At 39.7% G+C, this 24,692-nt stretch overlaps 2 protein-coding genes across 3 annotated transcripts in view; both read left to right on the plus strand.

Moving 5' to 3' along the window:
• Nucleotides 1-11,748, plus strand: part of ipo7 (importin 7) — a 14,526-nt gene extending 2,778 nt beyond the window's left edge. The window contains exons 3-25 of one of the 2 annotated variants that reach the window (XM_035682558.1): nucleotides 2,498-2,651; nucleotides 2,732-2,890; nucleotides 2,985-3,141; nucleotides 3,365-3,454; nucleotides 3,571-3,665; nucleotides 3,759-3,843; nucleotides 3,936-4,070; nucleotides 4,288-4,387; nucleotides 4,485-4,561; nucleotides 4,673-4,789; nucleotides 5,208-5,297; nucleotides 5,398-5,563; nucleotides 5,693-5,853; nucleotides 6,507-6,635; nucleotides 7,622-7,688; nucleotides 7,834-7,959; nucleotides 8,064-8,161; nucleotides 8,248-8,343; nucleotides 8,514-8,734; nucleotides 8,892-9,100; nucleotides 9,194-9,403; nucleotides 9,525-9,641; nucleotides 10,479-11,748. In XM_035682558.1, the coding sequence (XP_035538451.1) occupies nucleotides 2,498-2,651; nucleotides 2,732-2,890; nucleotides 2,985-3,141; nucleotides 3,365-3,454; nucleotides 3,571-3,665; nucleotides 3,759-3,843; nucleotides 3,936-4,070; nucleotides 4,288-4,387; nucleotides 4,485-4,561; nucleotides 4,673-4,789; nucleotides 5,208-5,297; nucleotides 5,398-5,563; nucleotides 5,693-5,853; nucleotides 6,507-6,635; nucleotides 7,622-7,688; nucleotides 7,834-7,959; nucleotides 8,064-8,161; nucleotides 8,248-8,343; nucleotides 8,514-8,734; nucleotides 8,892-9,100; nucleotides 9,194-9,403; nucleotides 9,525-9,641; nucleotides 10,479-10,576 (2,957 nt within the window). In that variant the 3' untranslated portion in view covers nucleotides 10,577-11,748. The remainder of the gene's footprint in view (nucleotides 1-2,497; nucleotides 2,652-2,731; nucleotides 2,891-2,984; nucleotides 3,142-3,364; nucleotides 3,455-3,570; nucleotides 3,666-3,758; nucleotides 3,844-3,935; nucleotides 4,071-4,287; nucleotides 4,388-4,484; nucleotides 4,562-4,672; nucleotides 4,790-5,207; nucleotides 5,298-5,397; nucleotides 5,564-5,692; nucleotides 5,854-6,506; nucleotides 6,636-7,621; nucleotides 7,689-7,833; nucleotides 7,960-8,063; nucleotides 8,162-8,247; nucleotides 8,344-8,513; nucleotides 8,735-8,891; nucleotides 9,101-9,193; nucleotides 9,404-9,524; nucleotides 9,642-10,478) is intronic. The other variant, XM_035682559.1, reaches the window with a different exon arrangement.
• A 2,162-nt stretch (nucleotides 11,749-13,910) lies between these two features.
• On the plus strand, nucleotides 13,911-24,311 carry swap70a (switching B cell complex subunit SWAP70a). Its single transcript, XM_035682560.1, has 12 exons — nucleotides 13,911-14,187; nucleotides 15,759-15,899; nucleotides 17,104-17,277; nucleotides 17,808-18,035; nucleotides 18,540-18,686; nucleotides 18,945-19,053; nucleotides 19,203-19,384; nucleotides 20,339-20,446; nucleotides 20,990-21,156; nucleotides 21,885-22,083; nucleotides 23,044-23,140; nucleotides 23,553-24,311. Exons 1-12 carry the CDS (start codon nucleotides 14,092-14,094, stop codon nucleotides 23,669-23,671), a joined length of 1,767 nt encoding a protein of 588 aa, XP_035538453.1. The 5' UTR covers nucleotides 13,911-14,091; the 3' UTR covers nucleotides 23,672-24,311.
• The last annotated feature ends 381 nt before the right edge of the window (nucleotides 24,312-24,692 follow it).

Consider the following 24,692-nt stretch of genomic DNA (forward strand, 5'->3'; position numbering starts at 1 on the left):
ACAGTAGCTCAGAAGAGACAAACACTGGCTCGAGATAGATTGGGCTTTTCACATAGAACATAGAAAGTAAAAGCTATTCTCCCAAACTGTCTAAAATAATATACACTGGTTTGCTAATTACATTTTAACACATTTTATAATTGAGTTAAATGAATGTGGTCTTCTGCCTTTAAAAAAAAAAAAGTTTTACTTTGTTTATGGATTTTTTTTGTAGGTAGGCTTCACCTTAGATGAGAATGAGATTAGAATCCCCAGGGGATTATAACATAAAAATAATATATATATTACAATAAGTATAATGCTGCAAAGCTGAAAGATATACTATTACTATAACAGAAATGTATTTATACTATTAAAACAGTGTTGCGGTTTTTGTGTCTTTAATAAATTTATGTTATTTATGAGATGAATGTTTTTAGCACACCAGTCTGCTTTATCCCCCCCTTTGTATCAATCGGAGCAACATAAGGTTACTGAATCACTCTGGCGCTGTGTGACTTACCACTTTATCCTGCATCTGACTCCAATTTTGTCAGATTGCATTATACGAGAAATAGACTAGATATTCGCCATGACTCCAAGTTAAACGGGTCGCTTATATAATAGTTACAAAAAGATAATTTAGTGATGATACATGATTCACACTTGCGTTTTTGTGAGGCTAAAGTGCCACGCTGAAGTGCAGTGGACACGTGGAGTCGGTATAAATATAGCTTGTTTTGCTTCAGTCAAATGCTGCTCTGTGGATGGTGTTAGTGGTGGGGGGGGAATCAATGTTCAGAGTTAACATTTTGGCCAGAGAGTTGTTGCAGAAAGTACACGTATCATCTCAATCATTGTGTGTCCGCTCCCAAGTGTTCATGGCCGTACTAGCAAATTAAAGGGGGGGGGGGGGTGCTTCGGTGCAATAAATTACTTTTCCAGCTGTAGGAAAAATGTCTGACAGTGTTTAGAGCAGAATAGAGGAGGAGCAGCTCCCCCAGACTTCGTGGAAGTTGTCAGAATATCACAAGTGAAGCTGATTACATGCGTACATCGTCTTAATTTATTGTATTGGCACTTAGACAATCCCTTGGGCCGGTCAGATTGTTATTCATTTACCTCCCGTCTGCCTTGATGATCATTGGCAGCCCGACATTAAAAAAAAAAAAAATGCTGTCGTTTTTTTGTGGAAACAGTCTCTGAGCTTCTTTTATGATCATTTTATTTGATTGACAGTTATTACATAATTTTCAGTAAATAGATTATCAAATGAATTAATATTAGTTTTATAACAGTCTGTCTCTGGACAGAATGACTGTGGGTTTGAGTTGTATTTGAATCAGTATTGGCAGCATAGTCAGTATGTGGTGAGTTTTTGAGATTTCGGCTGCCAACCAAATACAAAAAGTCCATTACATTTTGAGTGGTGGTCAAAGCAGTGAGAAATGACTGCTGTTGACAATTGTTGACGTGTTGCTGTTGAGTTTTTAAGGAGTTTCACTATTAAAACTTGGCATGCGAAGCACAATCAACAAGAACTGGAGTCTACACGGTTTTGAATTATGTGATCAGGTAGAAATTATCATTTTGGCTCTTATGTATGTTTTGAAAAATCTGCCTCCTAGCTGTTTCCAGTTTTATTAACTATTTTTAATTTCAGATTATCTCAACATTAGCAGTAGATTCAAGTGCTCCCTGTAGATGGTAGTGGTAAAAATACACCAGATGATTGTCTACTTGAGCTCATTGGTTGTGTAATTGTGTTGGCCCAACAGAGTATGTGATTTTTATTCAGACAAGAGAATTTTAGATGGGTAATCCATGACCGCCTCAGACAACTGTCATACCCAAAGTGAGCATGTATTTGTATGCCCATTTCTTTTAAATTTGCCTTTTTTAAATGTAATTTTCCTCCTGTCTGTGAATCTAATTGATATGACAGATTTTTAGTGGCACTGCAATGTTGGGCGAGTGTAGTGCGGTGGTCATAGTTGAGGGGGAATGCTCTGTCAGCATTGATAGGCTGGATTATGATTGCCTCGCCAGCGGTGTAGACATTTGTGTCAGCAGTCTGACGTCTGCCTCCCAGCCCTCGCTCCTCCGCGCCCTCAGATGCCTCTCCCTGCCAGCCACAGAACTCAGAGTGGGGCCCCACATTGTAGATATGAACCCAGCTAACACCCTTGTGTCACATTCAAAACTACTGCAGATGGAAGAATTGATTCCTGCAGCTTGAGCTTTAGTTGGTTCTGAATTTACACTAATAAATTGTTGTACACAGTCCTAATGATTTTAAAGGCAGTCAATATGATGAGTAAACATTTGGAAGTTTCTTTTTTCCCCCATTCTTTTGTTAGATATGGAAAGTTGTAGTTGAAAGTATGCAAGTTTAGCTTTTTAGGTGAGGTGCACACATGGCACTCACACAAATTATTTTCCACATCCTGTACAGCTTTATGGTCTCATGAATAAGATATTTGATGTAACACTAGGGTTGTGTTTTCTCTCTGTCTAGGTGTGATTTACCTTAAGAACATGATAACTCAGCACTGGAGTGATGGAGACGGTTCAGGCACAGAGACGCCTGTCAATAACATCCCCGAGGAGGACAGGCAGTTCATTCGAGACAACATAGTGGAGGCCATCATACACTCCCCCGAGCGCATCAGGTAACCACACAACCCGCCGAGTAGAGCGAGAGGAGCTTTCTAAATCATTCAATCTATAACTGCCCATTTGAACTCGTCAGGGTCCAGTTGACAACATGTATCCACCACATGATCAAGCATGACTACCCCGGCAAGTGGACGACCATCGTGGACAAGATCGGCTTCTACCTGCAGTCAGACAACAGTGCAGGATGGCTGGGCATCTTGCTCTGCCTTTACCAGCTTGTCAAAAACTATGAGTAAGTCAGAGTTCTCAGTCTTTTATGTTGTATTATAAGACATGACATGGGGTTACCAATGTGTGGCTGATGTAACCTTTTGTGTGTAAAATAGATATAAGAAACCAGAAGAGCGTCAACCTCTGGTGGCTGCCATGCACATCTTCATGCCCATGCTGAAGGAACGCTTTATCCAACTGCTCCCTGACCACTCCAGTGACTCTGTCCTCATACAGAAACAGATCTTCAAAATCCTCTATGCCCTCTTCCAGGTAATGTCACAGCACAACTTCTCTTCAGCCAGGGGCTCTTTTCTCTCTAAAGACAATAAAACCTGATGGTGGTGACCTTTTGCTATATTTTTGTGACTTTCAAAACATTTTCCTCTAAAGTTCTGCTCAAACCAGTGTTGAAAAAACGCAACTCGTGTTGAAAATAAGTTTAGTTTGTTTATAGAAATCAGTATTTTATTCTGAAATCTGTTTGTCTCCACAGTACAATCTCCCCCTGGAGCTTATCAACAGACAGAACCTGACAGAATGGATGGAGATCCTGAAGACAGTAGTGGATAGAGATGTGCCTCCGGTAAGGAAATGAGATGAAATGAATTCATAATGCACTAATATTGCATATTACCCTTTTGCAAATGTGCACATGTAAGTTCTTCACAAGCTCAGTTTGCCAATGTTGTTGGTCTGTAGGAAACCATGCAGATAGATGAAGATGAGCGGCCTGAGCTACCATGGTGGAAGTGTAAGAAGTGGGCTCTTCACATCTTGGCTCGGCTGTTTGAGAGGTAAAAATCCAATAATTGCTCCCTTAACTTTCATTAAACCATACAAACATATTTAACAATAACATCCACTAATATTTGAAACCATCTTTGCAGGTATGGAAGTCCAGGCAACACAACCAAAGAGTACACAGAGTTTGCTGATCTTTTCCTTAAGGAATATGCAGTTCCTGCTCAGCAGGTAAGACCCTGAGAAGGTGTAATGTAAGCAGCAGCTCTCCAGTCAGACTGAACTGTAACGTAAGACATTTCTCTTGTACATTTGTCTACTAGGTGCTGCTGAAAGTCTTATACCAGTACAAGGAAAAGCAATATGTGGCTCCTAGGGTACTCCAACAGACACTCAACTACATAAACCAGGGCATAGCACATGCTCTGACGTGGAGAAACCTCAAACCACACATCCAGGTACAAATAATACTATTATGTCTATAATAATGTCTGAATATCCAGTCAACATTTCCATATCTGTCAAGTCTTATATCTTGTGCAGTGACAGCATTGGGGAAACCATATGTGTTTCTAATGGACTGGTAGATGCAAAACTGTATGGGTTTAGCCAAATGGATGAAAGTCCATCAGGTCCCTTTTTCCTGATTGTGACTTTTTTGTTTTGTGTTTTCAGGGCATCATTCAGGATGTGGTTTTCCCCCTCATGTGTTACACAGACAGTGATGAGGAACTGTGGCAGGAGGATCCATACGAGTACATCCGCATGAAATTTGGTAAGCGGAGAACGATGATGCCTGTAATCCCAAAATGAATCCTGTGCATCAGCGATGACTAACAATTAATCTTATGTCTGCTGTCCCCCTTTCTTAGATGTGTTTGAGGACTTCATTTCTCCAACAACAGCAGCCCAGACACTGCTCTTTACTGCCTGCAACAAGAGGAAAGAGGTGAGTTAAAAGTACTTTGTGGTTTATTTCAGAACAGTTGAAACGGATTCTGCTACAACGATTCATATTTAATGAGGCCTAATTCAGTATGTCGTTCTTGGTCTGTTTTAGGTGCTGCAAAAGACTATGGGCTTCTGCTACCAGATTCTCACTGATCTTGCCTCTGACCCCAGGAAAAAGGATGGTGCCCTCCACATGATAGGCTCTTTGGCTGAAATCCTGCTGAAGGTATTCAGGTTTTCTACACATAGAAAAAAAGGAGGTGTTGGAACATTTGTAAGAGCGAACAGGATTTTCATCGCACCCTCCGCTATTTACCACGACTGCCCTCATGAGCATACAGTTGTGAATTATTGTCTCTGACTGGGTCGAGATGATTTAGCAGAAGTTGGTTTAGATATGGGCTATTAGAGGATGGTGACATTTATTGTGGTTTAGCAGGCTATTGTTTAGGCTTGTTAGACAAAATATTCAAGTGCTCATACCGTCGGGTTGTCATTAACTAATTTACCCAAAATCAGTGTTAACAGCCTTTTTCAAACAAGCCATCGATTGGTTTTTGTTACACTTGAAAATGCTAAACATACAGAAGGTGTTTTTAATTTGTGTTTGACTGCCTCACTAATAGTTTTATTTCTCTACACAGAAAAAAATTTATAAGGACCAGATGGAGTTCATGCTGCAGAATCATGTCTTCCCCCTGTTCCGCAGTGAATTGGGCTACATGAGAGCCAGAGTAAGTGATCATTTCCGAACTCCTTATTTTCTATTTTGTTTAGGTAATTTAGAAAGTTCTGCCACATTTTCTCAACCTGTTATTTTTTTTTTTCACACAGGCTTGCTGGGTGCTGCATTACTTCTGTGAGGTGAAGTTCAAAAGTGACCAGAACCTGCAGACGGCTCTTGAGCTGACCCGCCTCTGTCTAATTAATGACAATGAGATGCCAGTCAAGGTGGAGGCTGCTATTGCCCTGCAGGTTCTCATCAGCAACCAGGAGAAAGGTGAGCAAGTAAAGTCACGCAGCTTGTGTTCTTCTGACTGCACTTCACACAGTGACACGACGAGAGCGTCACTTTGCAGTCGGTGTCTTCTTTGTATGTCTAAATTCACTTGTGTGTTGATTTCTGTAGCCAAAGAATACATCACCCCCTTCATCCGGCCAGTGATGCAGGCACTCCTGCACATTGTCAGGGAGACGGAGAACGATGACCTCACTAATGTCATACAGAAAATGATCTGTGAATACAGTGAAGAGGTCACTCCAATCGCAGTGGAGATGACGCAGCACTTGGTAAGAACAATCAGTAAAGAGGCTGCATGTTGAAGCCATCATTTCACACAATACCCCCACTGAGTGGCCAAATAAGCTGCCCCTATGGCGGCAATCCCAAGAGGAAAAACAAATATCAGTCATCAAATTTATGATCCTACTGCTTGCATGACAAACAGACCTGGATTTCATATACAGGTAACAAAGATAGTCACTCATCATTTGGTCTGATTTTTATAAATGTCGCGTGCCTTACAAATATGGCAACTACCGTTAAGTTAACAGGATTGTAATTGTCTCATCAAATTTCTAGAAAAAAAAATATCAATTAGGAGTTTATTTAAAAAGAACTAAAATAAAATGTCAGTTGCACAGCAGATTTTTAGGATTTCAGCTGAATTCAGCATTTCCCCCCATGTGAATGTAGATACCAATTTTTGCCATTCAGACTGACTGTGGTGAGCTCAGTGTATGGTGATGTCACATGCATACCCTCTTTGTTGCTTTTTCGAGGAAGCTACCATCAGATTTATTAGGTTTGACCTGTTTCTTGTATTTAGTAATGTGGAGAGAAAAGTCAGTGAGACTTTCAGGCTGATGATGAAGTGCCATGTATGAATACACCCCAGAAGTCCCCAGAAACAATCATAATGGTTTTATTTGTTCTTTGACAGGCTATGACGTTCAACCAGGTGATTCAGACGGGTCCTGATGAGGAGGGAGGAGATGACAAGGCTGTGACGGCTATGGGCATCCTCAACACCATTGACACATTGCTAAGTGTGGTGGAGGACCACAAAGAGGTTAGCTGCATAGCCGCTAAGCATGCTGCCCCCACACACACACACTCACACACAGAGAGTCTCCTGGCCAATCACTCATCTCAGTGCCACTTCATCTGCAGAAGCGGCTCTGGTCTGCTAACGTTCCTGCCAACACACTTCAGCCACCCACCAACTCCTGGGAAAACGCTCTGTTCTCACCATGTTCAAAATGACTCAGAGGCTGAGGCAGACGCTAGAAATAGTGTCGGGGCACGCTGCCACCATGTCTGCCGAAACATAGGACTGCTGGCGCTCGAAGCCAAGAAGCCATTAGATTTGGCCAAGCATTGCTTTACACTGAGTATTTTGGATGGCATAACAGTTCAGTAGTTCAGGCTTCAGCAATGTAATCAATGTACGTCACTTTGCTGCAAAGAATGTGAATGGGTTTTATTCGGTATACAGGGGAACCTTACTTGTTGAGTTAGTGTAGATACATTAGAGGACATATATTACAGGACTAACACACCAGGCACAAGAAAAAACATTAAGAGGTGCTTATCCGCATTGTTTCTAATTAATTGGATTCAAAATAATATTAAAATCGTAGGTTGTTCCATACCTCATGTATTTAGTGTAGCAAGGATAGGAAGTCAATAATAGTCTTTAAAGGTTTTACACTTTTTTATGTAACATTCACTTTTTATTTGGTTAGAATATACTATAAAACAGTTTTGTTTGACTCGTTTAAGTGGTTTCTCTGCATACTATGCATGTAACACAACCGCTGCATATGGTGATAAAATTGGAGATATTGCTACATTTTAAACAAAATGAGTGACTAATCGTTCCATGTACTTCATGTATTAAATAAAGTGCCTTGAATTGGATGACGCACTATTTCAAGTATTAGGAACATGCTGTTAGAGAGGAAGCCATACACCGCTCTGATTACGACAGCTTTATCTTCTGAAAATGATTATATTGATTAAATCCTCATTGTTTTCACTTTCGTGTTGTTTCAGATCACACAGCAGCTGGAGGGTATCTGTCTGCAGGTGATTGGCACTGTGCTGCAGCAACATGTACTGGGTAAGCAGGACTAGTCCTTCAACATTCCACCTGCATGTTGCACTAAACCTATCTCTGTCTGCTCACCTAAGAGATGACCTATTGATAAACAGACCGTCTACCTGCAGTGACTCACCTGTCTTCTTTTTCTGTTTCGTTTCCCCAGAGTTCTATGAGGAGATCCTTTCCTTGGCTCACAGCCTGACCTGCCAGCAGGTGTCAGCACAGATGTGGCAGCTCCTTCCATTGGTGTATGAAGTCTTCCAGCAGGATGGATTTGACTACTTCACAGGTATGTACTTAACTAAGAACCAGTGCTTCATATTCAAAAGCTTAATTGGTAGGGATTTGTTTTGCAGTAAATTCAGCTGTGTAAAAATGAAATGTCTGTTTCAGATATGATGCCTCTTCTTCACAACTACGTCACAGTTGACACAGATACTCTCCTATCTGACACCAAATACCTGGAGATCATCTATAGCATGTGCAAGAAGGTAAAATGGTGCAGCTGATAATGTGTGATGTAAGATGATTGTTAGTGGCGATTGGGAGGTTTACCAGACCATGTCACTTCACACAGGTCCTGACAGGTGATCCAGGCGAGGACCCAGAGTGCCATGCAGCCAAGCTGCTGGAGGTGATCATTCTGCAGTGCAAAGGTCGTGGCATTGACCAGGTCAGTATCAAACAATGTACACCTCAAACTGGTAAGGTAAAAAAAACGATTAATAGAGACTGAATAATAAGTCTAGAGGATGCGTTGACTCATGAACTCGGATAATTCTTCACATTTTAATGTAATATTTCAGTTTTGCTCTATTAGAGAAGAACTTGCTGTTGTTGCAGGTTGTACCCTTGTTTGTGGCTGCTGCATTGGAGCGTTTGACGCGGGAGGTGAAGACCAGCGAGCTGAGGACTATGTGTCTGCAGGTGGCCATTGCTGCACTTTACTACAGCCCCCCTCTTCTCCTCAACACTTTGGAGAATCTACGCTTTCCAAACAACACTGAGCCTATCACTAACCACTTCATAACCCAGTGGCTCAAAGATGTCGACTGTTTCCTTGGGTAAGAGCTTCATGAGAATTACCACTACAGTATACCTGGTCCTAAGTGCTGAAACAACGTAACAGTTTCTGAATCTCTCAATAAAGGCCCAGAGCCTCGTTTTAAAGGAAGCAACCAATCATACTAAGTTTGTACCCCTTCTTGTTCTCCCTCACAGCCTCCACGATAGGAAGATGTGCATTCTTGGACTTTGTGCTCTCATTGATCTCGAGCACAGGCCTCAGGCTGTCAACCAGGTGGCCGGCCAGCTTCTTCCAGCAGCCATCCTACTGTTCAATGGCCTCAAGAGGGCGTACGCCTGTCGAGCAGAGCATGAGAATGATGAAGATGACGACGACGAAGATGGGGAAGACGAGGATGACAACGGTAAGGCAGGGGTTTTCTTGATGTACTCGGTGTTGCATCAGCCAGGTGGTGTATTCAGTGATATTGAAAGGTGTTGCCTTACCTGTCTGAAAGTAGCTGAGCTGGGCAGCGACGAGGACGACATTGACGAGGAGGGCCAGGAGTACCTGGAGATGTTGGCGAAGCAGGCGGGAGAGGACGGAGATGATGAAGACTGGGAGGAGGACGACGCCGAGGAGACGGCACTTGAGGGCTACACTACAGCTGTAGATGATGAAGACAACTTAGTGGACGAGTACCAGATCTTCAAAGCCATACTACAGAGTAAGACATCAAGCTGTTGATTGTAAAGCTTGTGTTAATCACTCTCTAGCGATTTCAGATAGAATGATTCAGCAAAACAAATATGTCCATCGATCACTAATCTCACTTCACTGTGATGCAGATATCCAGACCCGTGACCCAGCATGGTACCAGGCACTAACACAGGCCCTTGACGAAGATCAGGGCAAACATCTTCAGGACATTGGCACACTTGCAGACCAGAGACGGGCAGCACATGGTGAGCACCAGCTGAGACTGTTCCCCAGTTTTCCAGTTAAACTCTGATGCTGCACTTCATTCTGACAATAAAGCATTTTTTTTACATGCTATTTCTTGCTCATTTTTTTTTTATTAATACATAATACAGTTGCTTTTTTAATTTAAATGTTCACGTTCATCTATACATTCCCTTGGAATAAAGGGTATTTATATCTTTTACGCAGTTGCACCACAATCTAGTATCTAGTGTGAACCACTGACCACCTTTTTTTAGACCTAACGTGAGCCTGGGAGGATTAAAAATCACATTTTCACCTCATAAAATCAATAAGTCTCTTTAAAATCCTAATTCAATACTAAAATGCCAATACACTGTGGAACCATCTGTCTGCATGGCTCCTCAGTGCCTTTAAGCCAAAGTGGTGTCCTCGAGGTTAAAGGACTGATTAAGAACTGCAGTGTCGACTGTTCGAGTCTGACTGGGAACCATTTTGTTGAATGTCTTCATCTCCCTTCCATAATTTCCTGTTTCCTTCTATTGTTGACTAATAATAAAGCCATAAAATGTCCCAAAAGATGAAGCTATACCATAATATATAGCATGACAGGTTAAACGACTATCACAAACCCGGCCTTGTCTCAAAAATGGATTCCTGTGTTTTTCTGCAGACAATGACTCAGGGTACTTCCTGACACTTAAAATGGCCATCTTTTATGCTTAGCAGCTTAACAGCTTAGCACCAGCTGTGTAGACAATTGACTGAGCAACAGTAAACCTTCAGGAAAACAGCCCTTTTCTCCCTCCCCTATGTTAATGTGTGACTTTTAAGTACTGTTACTTATTATCTAATTACAGAATCCAAGATGATCGAGAAACACGGCGGGTACAAGTTCACAGCGCCAGTGGTGCCATCTACTTTCAACTTTGGAGGCACTGCTCCAGGAATGAATTGAGTCATCCGTTCTACTTTTTATTACTCTGTGACTGATTGTAGTGAAGTGAAAAAAAAGCTTGTGTTGTTCCCTTAAGTAGTGGTTCCAGAACTGGTTCTTCTCAGTCATTCTTCAATCTGTCAAATGGGAAATAGCACCAGAAGATGTGGGAAAGCAACCAAAATGCAACCAATGGCTGGGGAAAACAAACCAAGAACTTGAGCACGATGCAAGAGAAGAAGCTCTGAACAACGTTGTCTTCTGGAGCCCAGTGTGGAGGGGATACCATGACGGCAACTCTTTTGTTTTTTTTCCCACTTAAACAAATTTGGGGGATTAACAGTTAGAAATTGATAATGGGACTAAATATTTCATTATCACTGTTGTGGCTACATGGCCGTAATATGATTATACCTCTGGTAGTGGTGATATCTTCGTTATTTTCTGCATAAACAAACACTCATGTTTATGTACATACAAGCCAAGGTTATTGGTTTTTCAAGTAGCCTTGAAAAACAACCAGAGGCATTTGTAAGGTGTTAACAGCTGTATTCATATGTAGCATATTGGATACTTCATAGCACTATGTGATGCCTGATCTCTGTAAATTAATGACTAGCACTTTCATATTGTTCAGGTCTCCTAGCCTTCTGTATCAGACTGCAAATTTTTTAAATTGAAGACTATTTAAAATGAAAACAGCTGTAACTTTGTTACTTTGCAAGCGACTTATGTAATGGCTGGTTGTCACGCATCTGGTTACAGAGTGGATCAGTGGGCAACTCGGAAACATTGATTTCAGGAAAAAAGAGAATGCTCTTGGTGTTCAGTATGGCTACAGGACATGTGTTTTTGAGCACTGAAAGTACAATTGAATACATCATTGAAGCATGTACAATTGGACTTATCGTGAAGGTCTCAAGCTTTTGGTTGGTGTATGGATGAACCATCTATATATACAACAACATATTAAAAGAAAAAAGCTAAGGGAGTTTCATGACCTCAAGTCTTTCCTTATACAGGCACATTCTTCTGCTTTATGAATTTATTGTATATTAGTATGAGCTTCACTTTTTTGTTGAGCTTTTCTGTTTCTGATGTCACACTGTATTTATACACACAAGCCCGGTTTGAGGTTTTGGTTCCACACAGCAGCTCTGAAGCAATGAATGAATGAATCACTGGTGACTTTATCCTGACAATTTTGTCATGTCAGAGATGAACAATGAGTTATCCTGCAACCTGCAGAAAGACAGAACGACACTGCAGTATAAAGCAGAGTTAAACCCATAATCAAGGCTGGATAGGCTTTTTTTTTTTTCTTTCTTTCAGAGAGGACAGTTCAACGCGTCTCAGTGGGAAAAGCACAGGTTCAAAATAAACTAAACCATTTACCTGCTCAGGGTCCTGGTATTGGGCATGTTTGCTGTCTGTTGTTGCTCACAGAGCCACCATTAGTAACACCTTTGCTTTTCCTACTGGGATGAATAGTAAAAAATAAAATAAGTACATTTGACCTTTGAATTTAATCAAATACAAGTGTGGTAATAGTACATCCTATATCATATGCAGCGATGGTGGAATATAACAAAGTAGAGGTACTCGTACTTGTCATGCCACTTTCTACTCCATTTCTGAGGGAATTATTGTACATTACTACAATTGACAGCTTTATTTACTTCACAACACAAAAGATTGTATATGTTTTGTAATAAATGTAACTACTAACAAACCATATAGAAGTACAGCTTTAACAATAAATTAGAACATTGGTAACTTTTTTTTTTTTTTTTGCTCACCCAACAGAGACAATAAGAGTCAACCTGAATTAGAGTGGCTTGTGTATAAAAGTCAAGGAGACAATACAACCCTGAAAGAATGAACTAAAACAAAATATGATTGTCACAAACTGGCTCAGGAAATTTGACAAATATGGAGTCCACATAAGAGATTTACTTGTAATTGATTAAACAAAGATGAACACAAACCAAAAGACAGATGATGCCAGCTGTAAGAAGGGGGAGAGAGTGAGCACAGGGACCCAGGTGAGCTTGATCAGCTGCTCTCATGGGTCAGCCAATTACCATAAACTCCAGACAAAGGGCACCAATTCATTTTACAGTTTCAACAATAGTATGTTTAAGATTACAAACCCACAAGACAGAAACACAAATGCAGGTACTGGAACAGGTAATCTCCAAGACAACCACAACAGAGCCAAATGTCTCCAGCTACCTAATTCAGAAGACTAGGAGTCTGTTAAAATAAAAAAAACAAGCATATTTCACATATTGTTTCACACAGTTTTCATTATTTTGAGGTTTGAACTGTTGATGGATGAAACAAGCACTTTAAATGTGTAACTAAAGGTGGACTCTGGGTATATGTAATGACATTTCTCACTGTTTTCAGACGCTTTGCAAATCAAACAATCGATTAATGGAGAAAATAATCAGCAGATTCATCCATAATGAAAATAATCAACAGTTGCTGTCCTACACAAAATGAGTAATAATAATAATAATGATATAATAGTGATTGTCTGCCTTGAATACTTACTCCAATACATTTTCCTGATTATAATCTTTGCTTTTCTAATTTTAGACATATTAGTGACACAATAAGGATACAAATCAAATACTTATGATGCATGACTCATGATGATTTAATGCATGAATTAATCCAGGTTGTATCATGAATTCCTGTTTGCTCACCACTGGGAAAATGGTCAAGTCATATGAAGTTCTGGGTTTAGCTCACACTTAATAGATCATCGGTTCAGGGATGTAAACGTGTGACCAAATTAGCAGAATTCCAGTTTACATAAAAGTTTATTTCAGGATCATGCATTTCCTCAGACTCAATTTAAAACAAAATGGCTTCATATTTCTATGAGAATAGACTGAGTGGCGTGTTTGACACATTTACAACATAATGGATGAATTAGAGGAGAGTGATGAGACATGTTTAAGCTCCACTGCTTTTTACAACACAAACAAACATACATACATACATACTAACACTTGGTAGAGTATAGTATGAAGATAGGAATCTTTCTTTACTGTCTGTATGAAGAAACTGGATAAATAAAGTGTTCAAAAAAGAAAATGCAAAGTCCTGAAAACCTCTTATAAAAAGAGGAATCCATCTAATTGGTCTCATATTAATTAATGTATTTAATAACTGTGAACTAACATCAACTTAACTGATCTTTTAAGTGTAAATTAATCCCAGAAAGTCACATAACTTTGATCATTTGTGAGTGTTGAGCAACAGGACACATCCTCCATTAAATCATCATGAGTCATGCATTAGTTAAGCATTAGTTAAGCATGCAGCGGTGGTACTGAGGAGGAAGCAGCCCCTGGCTGGAGGGTGACAGTGAAACGTTATGTGGCGCTATCATCACACTTGCTTCGTGTCTGAGAGGCGGACAGTTAAAGACCACACAGACATTAAACTGACTCACAACCGACGGGGAGACAGACAGACAGACAGACAGACCTGCTGCTTGCTCGGTGCTACAGAGAGACATAATGTGGCTTCGAGAGGAGCTTTTGAAGTCCATATGGCACGCATTCACAGCCCTGGACGTGGATCAACGTGGAAAAGTTTCCAAATCTCAGTTAAAGGTGCGTTTCGGTTCTCGTTTTTTTCTTCTTCTATTTGTTCACAAGTTCAGACGCCATCGAGGACGAACACACTCAAACTAACTGTGTACTTCATTAACGTTAGACAGTGTGTGTGTACTCCGATGATAAGCATACAACTCAACTTTGTTTTACTGGGTGGAAAGTATATTTACTCATGTTGTTCTTTATGTTGTGCTACTGGTACTCAAGTAGCCTGCTGTACTTAAGTACTACATTTAAAGTACTTTACTCCACTACATTTACATTTGACTAGTTACTAGTTACTTTTCAGAGGACAATTTTTCATGTGCAGTGAAAACCATATAAATCCAAATATTGGTGAATTTGAGTGTGAATGTTTCTGATATACTGAAGGATTAAATTCTCTAAGATTAAATAAACAATTGTTTATAAAACTTTATTGGATAAGCAGGAAAATGCATTGTCTCAAAGCTGAAAACGGGTTGTTTTCTTGTAAAAACTTTTAGAAATTAATGATCTTATAGAATATGAAGCATCGCTGAAGATTAAACTACTCAACAGTATGTAAAGTAGTTCAAATGAGCTCAGCCTTAAACATCTACAGCAGTAAAATACAACATACACATTAATGCAGCAGTAATATTGATACACATTACAAAAAACAAAATATATATAATAGTAAAACACTGACAGGAACTATTTAACTGCACAGTACTGTTACTTTTGATACTTTAAGTACATTATGCTGATAATACTTACATACTTTTACTTTATATATGAGGACATTTTCTGCAACATATATGTGAACAAGTGTAACTCAACATATTGGCATCTCTGCAGTACAAAGTAAAATATACATTATAGATATCCCTTGACAACTGTAAGTAAAAGCACCAATACAACAATATAAAATAACTACTTTACTAGTAAAAGTAATCAAAACCCGTACTTAATGCTCATTGTAGGGAGTTTTAAAAAGTTTAATCTACTTCTCCTGTTGTCAAAGAAATTCAAAAACATGTTACAGACTGTTTTACTGAAGCAAAGGCCAGAGAGTGGTGGTGTTTTGCTGTATGACAGCCTGAGCCTGAGTTTGTTTGCCTGCTGGGTTTGATGTCTATGTGCCCAGCCTGACAAAGACACAGTCTGACTTCAAGGATCCTGCAGGGTTTTTCATCTCTCACATATGCTCTCACAACACTGCAGAGTTGGCAGGAAAACTCTCCCCTAAAGCATATTTTTAGATATATATGTATTTATGGTCCACCATCTACTGTATCTACCAGCACACTTTGAACTGGTAAGTGGAAGTTATTAGAATTGAATATCGGTCCTTGTTGATGTGAAGCTACAGTGCTTGTACGTTTGAAAACCCTCCTCGATTATTACATCTGAACTATACAGTAGAAAGAACCTTTAGTTTGTGAAATTTCACCCTCGAGAACAGAAGTAACACTTGAGCAGTGATGCTTGTAAATGTCAATGATGCATGTATGGTAGTAAAATCTGAACTATATTTATTTATATTCATTTAGCAGTGATGTGTGACTGTATGCATCTTGTACTCATGTCACATTGTGGTTCTTTAGGTGCTATCTCACAACCTTTGCACGGTGATGAAGATCCCTCATGACCCTGTGGCCCTTGAAGAGCATTTTAAGGATGATGATAAAGGACCTCTGTCCAACCAGGGCTACATGCCTTACCTCAACAAGTTTATTCTCGACAAGGTGGGGACGAAGATGTTGAAATAGTTTGTAGGAGAATTTTTAATCCAGGCAATGCACTATTATTTGCCAAAATTATGGTTGGGGCTCGATATTGTTTGACATTTTAAAATTTTACATGATACTTGAGGTTCTGTACTTTTTCCCCCCAATATCTTTATTCTATCTTCACTATGGATGTAGGTGTGCAGCTATACAGTGATACAAACACACTTCTAATCAGTTAAAGACATACGTGAGGTCTTAACTAGAAGCAATTGTGTACCTGAAAACAGTACTAGACAGCAAATTCAGTGATACATATAAGAAAAAAGTTGTGATTCCATTACCAAAACAAAGGAAGCAACATTAAATGTCATCTAGTCACAAGCAGCTGTACAAGGGCTTTGCATGGATAACTTTGAATCAGTAACTAACTGATCAAAGAATAAGAAAACATGATTACAAATCCCAGTGCCACTGTTACGGTACTTCCTTTATATACACTGGGCTGCATAACATTATGACCACCAGGGTGCCCAAGTGGTCATAATGTCTGATCGGTGTATATGAAGGGTTTTATGGTCACATTTGATTCTGTATTAGGAAGTAATGAGGTGCAATACCTAACCTAGCTTTACTGAATGTCACTTAACTAGACAGTTACACAAACAATAAAAATAGAAAGAAAAACACTTCTGCTCTGTTGCTGACTGTATGACACAGATTAGGATGACTAATCATGACCTGGTTTGAGAGGAAATGGTTATGACCACTTCTCTGTTGTGCCCTGTGTAACAGTCTATTTTGTCTAATATGTGTTTATTGGTAGTCTAACAAATGTAGATGAATCCATAGATACAATTGGTTCCTTATACACTCTTTGCAAAAAGGGGAATTATTGTCTCTGATAGAGTTTTTGCTTAGCAAGCACAGTGCAATACGCCACAAACACATCTGCTGAAGTGTAACATGTCAGTTAGTAAACTGCTTGAGTTTCACTCTTTGTGCTTGGAAGCTGTTTTCTTGCCTTTCTCTTGAAGGCTCTGACTTGAATAAAAATGAGGCATTTAATTACATCAGGTTTGTACCTCACATCCTGCAGACTCGAGGTTTTGAAAGGAGACAAACACCAGTCTCCTGCTTAGCATTTGTAAACACACTGTGCTCACTGGTGCTGACCAGTTTGACTTTGACTCTGATTGAATGCTGCTTTTTTTATTCCCAGGTACAGCAAGAGTTTGATGTACTGGAGTTCAACAAGATGTGCTGGACTCTGTGTTACAAGAAAAACATCAGCACTAAACAGCTACTCATCTCAGATAATGATGCTTTCAAAGTCTGGTGCATTTTCAACTTTCTGTCAGAAGACAAATACCCACTAGTCATCATTACTGAAGAGGTGAGGAAGATCTTTGTTTTCTGTTTTCTTTTCTTTGCTTTTTAGGACTGATGCCAATTTTAGAGGGGAGAAATTCACACATTACTGATATGACGGTCGATATAGTGAATTTGTGAGCTGAAAATAGACCTTCTCTATGTAGATTGTGCAGTGATTTAACACTGATATGACAATACAGATATACTCAGAAGACTGCTTCCTTAAACAAATAACTTTATTAAAGAATAGAATGAAAAGAATGCCACAGTATTTTAAGCCAAAGTGCAATCTGCAGCATAAACTACTATACAAAGTGACACCAGTATATTACCGCAAGCTTTTCTTTCTGCATTATATACCAGAAAAATCTGTTTACATAACAGCACTTATCGGATAACATATGCACAAACACAGAGAGGCTCCCGATGTATCTGCAACAGGCTAATATTGGCCGACTGATATATCAGTCAGACTCTACTTGCAAGTAAACAATCGAACAAAGAGGAGACACGTTTCTTTCCACCCCCTCCTTTGCCTGTTCATCTCCTCAGATTGAGTACTTCCTGCGAAAGCTGATGGACGCCATGGGGAGCGGATGGAGTGAGGAGAAGTTTGCAGATTACAAGCTGCAGCTTAACACAAAGAAAAACTGCCTGACTGCCTGGGAGCTGATTGAACTGCTGGGCATGGGTTACTTTACAAAGGGCATGAACTGCCAGACCCTGTCCATGGGCATCAACGAGGTCTTCCAGGAGCTCATACTGGATGTGCTCAAGCAGGTTAGACAGGACATGGATCTCCCTATAAACTAAATGTGATTATCAGCAGGGTTAGCGCATTGATAACACACACATTTATATATATATATTCTTTTGTTAGACTGACATTATTATGAAGTGTATAATAATAATATATAATTTATTGTTTCGTTGGACAAAAACACAGTTTTTACAATAATAGCTATACACTACAACCACTATATAACAGTGATGGGAATCATTCACATATTCATATTATTGATCACAATGTAAACACAGTCAGCACCTTAATGCATAAATACGCACATTATTGAGAAAAAAAATGGATTCTACTGAAGCTATTCAACTTTAATGCTGGAACATATTAGTTAATATGTTACACTATATATTACATGTTGTTTTACAAATTAATCAATTATTTGCTCAATATTAATGATCTAAGTAACATAGCATCTTATGTTTAATATATCACATTGATCATGGTAGAATAACTGACTCAAATGTGATTATTTACTTGCTTTAAAGGAATACATGATGAAAAAGGGCCACAAAAGGAAGAACTGGACCGAACGTTGGTTTGTCCTTCGACCCAACTCCCTGTCGTACTATGTCTGTGAGGATCTTGTGGAGAAGAAAGGGGACATCATTCTGGACCGATACTGCTGTGTGGAGGTTAACTGTACAGCTGTTTTGTTTGCGTGTTATCTATTGATAGTATATAATATGTAACATGTATAAGGAATACTGTTGGGCTGTATTGACTAAATTATTTTGTTATTATGAGTAAATTCTCACTGACATTTCCTGAAGGATCTCATTTAGTTCAGAAATAGAATCAGCAGCGGCTCTTTGAGTTTTTATGAACTCGCATGGTTTTGTACATTTAGTATGATGTGACTGAGAGTGCCATTATGTTTTTCTCTCCTTCAGTCTCTTCCAGATAAAGAAGGGAAGAAATGCCTGTTCATTATCAAGTGCACTGATAAAAGCTTTGAGATCAGCGCATCAGATAAAAAGAAAAAGCAGGAATGGATTCAAGGTATTGAGTAGTCATTTTCCACCGCTCTGCCTCATCATAAAGACTCTCATCACAAACCTTCTTTGTCGCTTTATATTTTTAAATGTCAGTCTATAGTCACATTGTTGTTGATCAATCAGTGATTCCCCTCTCGCTCCATCTCGCGGCAGCTATTCAAACATGCATCCAGCTGCTGAGGTTGGGGCTGCCGTCTCCTCACCGCGAAGCCCGGCTTAGGCGCAAGGAGCTCCGGCAGAGGCAGCAGGCGGAGGAAGACGACCTGGCAGAGAGGATGAAGCAGCTCCAGGTTGCCAATGAGAACAAACAGAGACAGCTGGAGGATATGAGGAAGGTACTGTTTCATGCTTAGCTAACTCAAATGTCACACACAGGAGTCCTTGTCCCGTCATGTTGCCTTCAGTAAACACTTTTGTCTCATGCATATTATTGCAGGGTGGCTTTATACTATACACATGATTTTATTTTATTTAACCCCTGTAGGTTATTATGAAAAATAAATCCTAATAAATAAATGTAAATCTCTTTAGATGACAACACATTCTGCAAAATATCATGAGCATCTTTCAAGTTCTTTTATTTTCAATAGTAGAGGTCAGCTTCTCGTCTTCTCAAAGATGTTTAAGATAATCCTGAAGATGTTCTAAAACATGGATGTATTTCATTAATGATGCAAGAGTTTGTGTAACTCCATTACCAGTAAAAAAAAAAGGTCACTTTTTGTCCACTTCTCTTTATTTTTACATACTCCAGCTTTAAATAACAACCATTGGATTTTAAAAAAACACATGATGCAGCAGAACATTCACAGTGAAAAGGGAAGCAAAACTCGCTATGCAAATGATTGTATATACCAGTCAGGGACACCTGCATGAGGTTGACAGCCCAGTGTCTAAACTCAATTGTTTTAGAGCTGCTGCAGATTATTGATGGCTTCTCACTTCTCTTTTTACCCCGCCAGATGGCTTTTTTTCAAACAGCACAAACTCATTTACTTTTTAAGTCCACTTACTCGTACAGATTTCAGTATTTTAATCTTTTCCTTAATACACCCTGGTGTCACTAGGTAGAATATAATATAAGAGACTACAAAGACAGAGAAGTTGCTCTTGAATATTATTCTTAATTATTTGGCCTAGAAATGTATACTGAACCACAGAAGCCTCCTTAACTGATCTAAGGTTCTTTATTAAGACTTGTTTGCCTTCAAAGGATTTCCCCTTGTAGCCTGATGCGGTCTCCAGTCAAGCAGAGAAGTGATAGCTCTTTCCTCTTTTGTGCTTTACAGAAAATGGAAGAAGCTGCAGCTAGAGCAGCAATAGAGGAGCACAGGAGGAAGAAGACTCAGGTAGACCTGCAGGATCGCTACAGACTGGACCTGGAGAGAGAGAAAATGGTAACCATTGTGCCTGAGTCTGCCTTCCACCACCCCCTTTCCTCCTTTGTGGATTTGTGCAATCGTGTGGGCTTGAAGTGTGACGCGGCATATGTTTTGACACATGGTCTTGTCAAAGGTTCAGAATGAAAACTAATGAGTCTAGTAGACTAAGACTCTCTTTTTATTCTATTTTTATTTTCTGATTAAGTCACAGGCACCCATCTGTGGCTCTGTCCTTCCAGGAAACACAAGATAAAAAAGGATATATCCCAAGATATTGAGTCATCTTTTGTCTGAATGTCAGATGTACAGACCTCTAATATATCGCCTTACTTCAGTGACTAAACAGAGAAAGGCCTTTGATTCAGATACAAAGTGACATTGCATCATTGCAGCAACACAACGGTAGCTGTAAATGAAGCTTAAATACAGGAAATGTCACAAATAGAGTATGAAATAAGAAGATTTACATTTTATGTGCAGATTAGCTGGGTAGCTGGGTTCAATAGCCTGTTGTATGAGAATGTGCGACATTATATATGTGTGTGTGGACTCATTCAGGTGCGTCAGCAGATGGAGGAGCAGGTGGCTCAGAAGTCCAGTGAACTGGAGCAGTACCTGCAGCGCGTCCGGGAGCTGGAGGACATGTACCACCTGCTGGAGGAGGCCTTAGAGGACGAGAGGCAGGCCAAGCAGGATGAGGAGTCCATGCGCAAGCTGCAGGGCAGGTCTCAAATACACACATGCACACACACACACACATACACACGTACTGGATAGTATGTGGAGTAAATACAGTAATATGAAGACCTATATGATGTAATACAAACCGGTTTAACAAATCTGCAGTATTTATTAAGCTGTCGATATTTACTTTTTGATCACAGAGTGGTTGTTTGGTCCATGCTGGACTTTAACCGGCCACCCTCCAGTTTCCCACAGTTCACATTAAATGCCTGCAGGAATAGGAAGTGAGAGGAATAATGACAAAAGCTGAGACATGGTCAAGCTGCTGCGTGTTCTGAAATTCTGCAATTTTAAATCAGATTTTATTACTACTGTTTGTTTTCCTTTCAAATTTTAAATAAACACCACCAGCATTTCTTTTTATGTTAAAATAGAAATAAAAGTAGTGAACCCTTACAATATGATACAGTACATTGAAGCACAGTACAGTGGCCCAGCTGTGTGAAATACCCTCACAGCAGACAGTGTCTGCATTTTCTCCTTGTGTTAGTGTGGGATTCCTGCCATAATCCAAAAATATGCAGGGCAGATTTACTGGAGCCTGAATTTGTCTAAAGTGAACGTGATTGTCCGTGCTCAGCCTGTTTGAACTTACAAAGTGTTTATAATTTGTGTTCTGGCTCCAGCTCTTTATCCCCCTTTGTTCTGAACAGGAATTAAGTGGGTAAAATTGACAACTTAAGCATCATTGCTGTGTTTTCTATCACAGGCTGCTGGAGGAGGAGGCAACAAAGAGGGCAGAGCTGGAGCAGATCCACCTGCAGCAGCAGAGGGCGCTGTCTCAGACTGTGGCTGAGAAGCAGGAGCTGGTGGCCGAGCAGCGGGCCAAGGAGAGAGACCTGCAGGCAGCCATGCTTCAGCTGGAAAGACTGGAGAAGGAGCGTCAGGGAGCACTGGAGCAGTACGAGGTCAGCTCACACATGTGGAGGCTTACATTGATCTAGACTTTATCCAGGAATTTACAGTGAGCATGAAAATTGTCTCTCTGCATCAGAAGTTGTTTTGTTACTTTTTCTATTTAGTAGAAGGCTCTGTTCTTGTATCTGGTAAAAAAAGTACTCTTCTCCACCTCTAAGTGTGTTTTTTTCATTGTATAATGTTTCACATTTGCTCTAAACCACTGGTTCCCAACCTGGGCATCCCAAAGCTTTGCAGGGGGTCATGAGGCCTTCCTGATTTTAAAGGATGTAAGAAAACCAAATGAAATTGTTATTTTCAGAGTTTAGATTATTATTTGAACTCTAACTCTAAAAATCTCACAGGATAAGGGCATGATGAAGACCTGAACACTAGCAATATTCATATCCTTGTCCTGCATTAGGAAAGTATGCAGTTGAAGACAAGCCAAAGCACTAATAAAAGAATAGCCAAGCATCAGGGAGAAGGAACCACTGCATTTGTCAAATGGAAACCTATTAAGTATAAACGGTTGTTAACAATGAGAGGAAATACATAATACAGACAGAATTGTATAAAGCATTACTAAAAACTCACCTCTGATGCAATAGTCACAGAAGGTAATCTGCTCAATGTTCACAGGTTCAAAATTCAGGGTTCATGTTAGAGTTTATCAGTTGTTCTTTAAAGTCATTGTTATAGATTGAATATGATATATGAATATGATGAAATATCCATAAAATATGTCACTGTCAGTCAGGAGTGCTTTACTTAAGATAGAAAAGGGGTCCCTTAAGTAAAGGGTTTGGAAACCACGGCTTTAAACCGTCAATATCATGACTCATCAACTTAGAGACACAGTTGGTCACACAGCAGCTGCTCCTCCTGCTGGCTGAACTGCTTCAACTCTGAATGTCCTTCATCCATAAATCCATCTATCTCTTTCCCTTACTTCGTCTTTGTCTACACAGGAGGTGTCCAAGAAGCTTGAACGAGCAGCAAACAAGACAAAGACTTGGAAGGACAAGGTGGCCAAACATGAGGGGCTGGTGCGTCTCATCCAGCCAGGTAGGGAAACTGATTGTTGTTCTTTAGTAGTGTCTGGTTAATTACTGAATTATCATTACACACATGTATTTGAGATTGAGCATTTAATTCATTAAAATAGGGGTTCATGATGTCTTTCTGCAAGATTTTGACAATGTAATTTCCCACAATTTGAATTAAGGATTTATTTACAAAAAAAACTTTTTATACTGAAAGTTGCAGCAAGGTACACAATATGATCAAAGGTATGTGTTGTGTATTTATGACCTCTTAGTTCCAGTTAAATGTCTTATCTTATGAATAGATCCTCTTAAATGTTACACACCTTTAAGAACCAGTACAACAAAATACATTAAATACATGAATTATTTTGTCTGTAAATGCATCCTGTTAAAAAGGTATTCCTCCCTTCTCTTTTAACTTGGTCCTTCAGGTCATAAAGGACCTCAGAGGATCACTAACTGGGGTCCGGCCTCATTCACCGACACCGAGCTGGAGCTGAGGAAGAAGTCATGGCAGGAGAAGAAGAACCAGGGGGATCAGGCTCAGTAAACACAGTGATGAGGAAGACTTTGGAGCCGAACTGTCGCATTCGAAGTCTGAGGAGTTTTGATAACAGGAACTTACTGAGACACGTGATAGCAGTCAAGAAGAAAAGTTTCACTGATTTGATTGCAGTTAGTTTCAAAGTACGGCTGGGATTAACTGCACATCAGATTCTGCTGTAACAAACAATTATATTCAAGCAGGAAAAGTTCATTCTTGACTTTGGAAGAATTAGTGTGAGTAATCTTGAGTCAAGGTCCACTTACTAGCTATTGCTGTATTCATCGTCTTCATTATCTGATGACAACTAAGCAAACTTCACTGCCGAAGACCATGAGATGCGATTGAAAGCTTAAAAAAACCCAGTGAGTGGACCTTTAGTTAAGATTATTTAATTAGTTTTCTCATTTAGTTTTTATTTTCTTCAGTTGTTTTTTCGTTTGTAAGTTTAATCCTTTCTGATTTGGAGGGCTGATTTTTAATTTAACTCCATTTACTACTTTTTTCATGTTTTTGTGTTTTGACACAAATAATGTAAATCAGCCCTTTACTGAGAGAGTATAACAGTACATACATTTCCCACTCTAGTTGAGTAAATTGCATCAGTTACGGACACAACTGAAAATAAAACACCACTTGTTTTTTATGAAAGCGGATGCTGTTTTTATGTCAGCGCTCCCGACATCTCAGAGCTTGAGCAGAGGCTGTTTACAAAGAAAGAAAGCTTCCCCTTTTCTTTTTTCTTACTGGGCGTTTAGACCTTGCTGTCATCATGACGAAGAGCGTCCAGCAGGTGTCACCATATGAGCAGGATCCTCAGTAAGTTCTAAACTGGTGCTACAGGCACATGTGGCAGCTTCCGACAACTAACCCCTTCAAAATACTGACAAACACAGTCTTCCTTTGTTGAAGTGCAAGAAAAACAGACATGGACGACATTTTTAAGATGTTTAGGATGCAGAGTGTGTCTCCACCACTGGGTCATTATGATGGCTTCAGCTTTTCAACTGAGGATGCTGAGCGTACA

The sequence above is a fragment of the Morone saxatilis genome, unplaced genomic scaffold (genome assembly GCF_004916995.1).
Source record: "Morone saxatilis isolate NCDOM2014 unplaced genomic scaffold, NCSU_SB_2.0 Contig11, whole genome shotgun sequence".
NCBI classification, from domain to species: Eukaryota; Metazoa; Chordata; class Actinopteri; family Moronidae; genus Morone; species Morone saxatilis.

What these genes read in the sequence shown, in the direction of transcription:
- swap70a (XM_035682560.1), top strand. Translation starts at nt 14,092, where the DNA reads ATGTGGCTTCGAGAGGAGCTTTTGAAGTCCATATGGCACGCATTCACA. An exon ending in AAAGCAGGAATGGATTCAAG is followed by an intron (nt 19,054 to 19,202) that starts GTATTGAGTAGT and finishes ATCTCGCGGCAG; the next exon opens with CTATTCAAACATGCATCCAG. An exon ending in ACCTGGAGAGAGAGAAAATG is followed by an intron (nt 20,447 to 20,989) that starts GTAACCATTGTG and finishes GGACTCATTCAG; the next exon opens with GTGCGTCAGCAGATGGAGGA.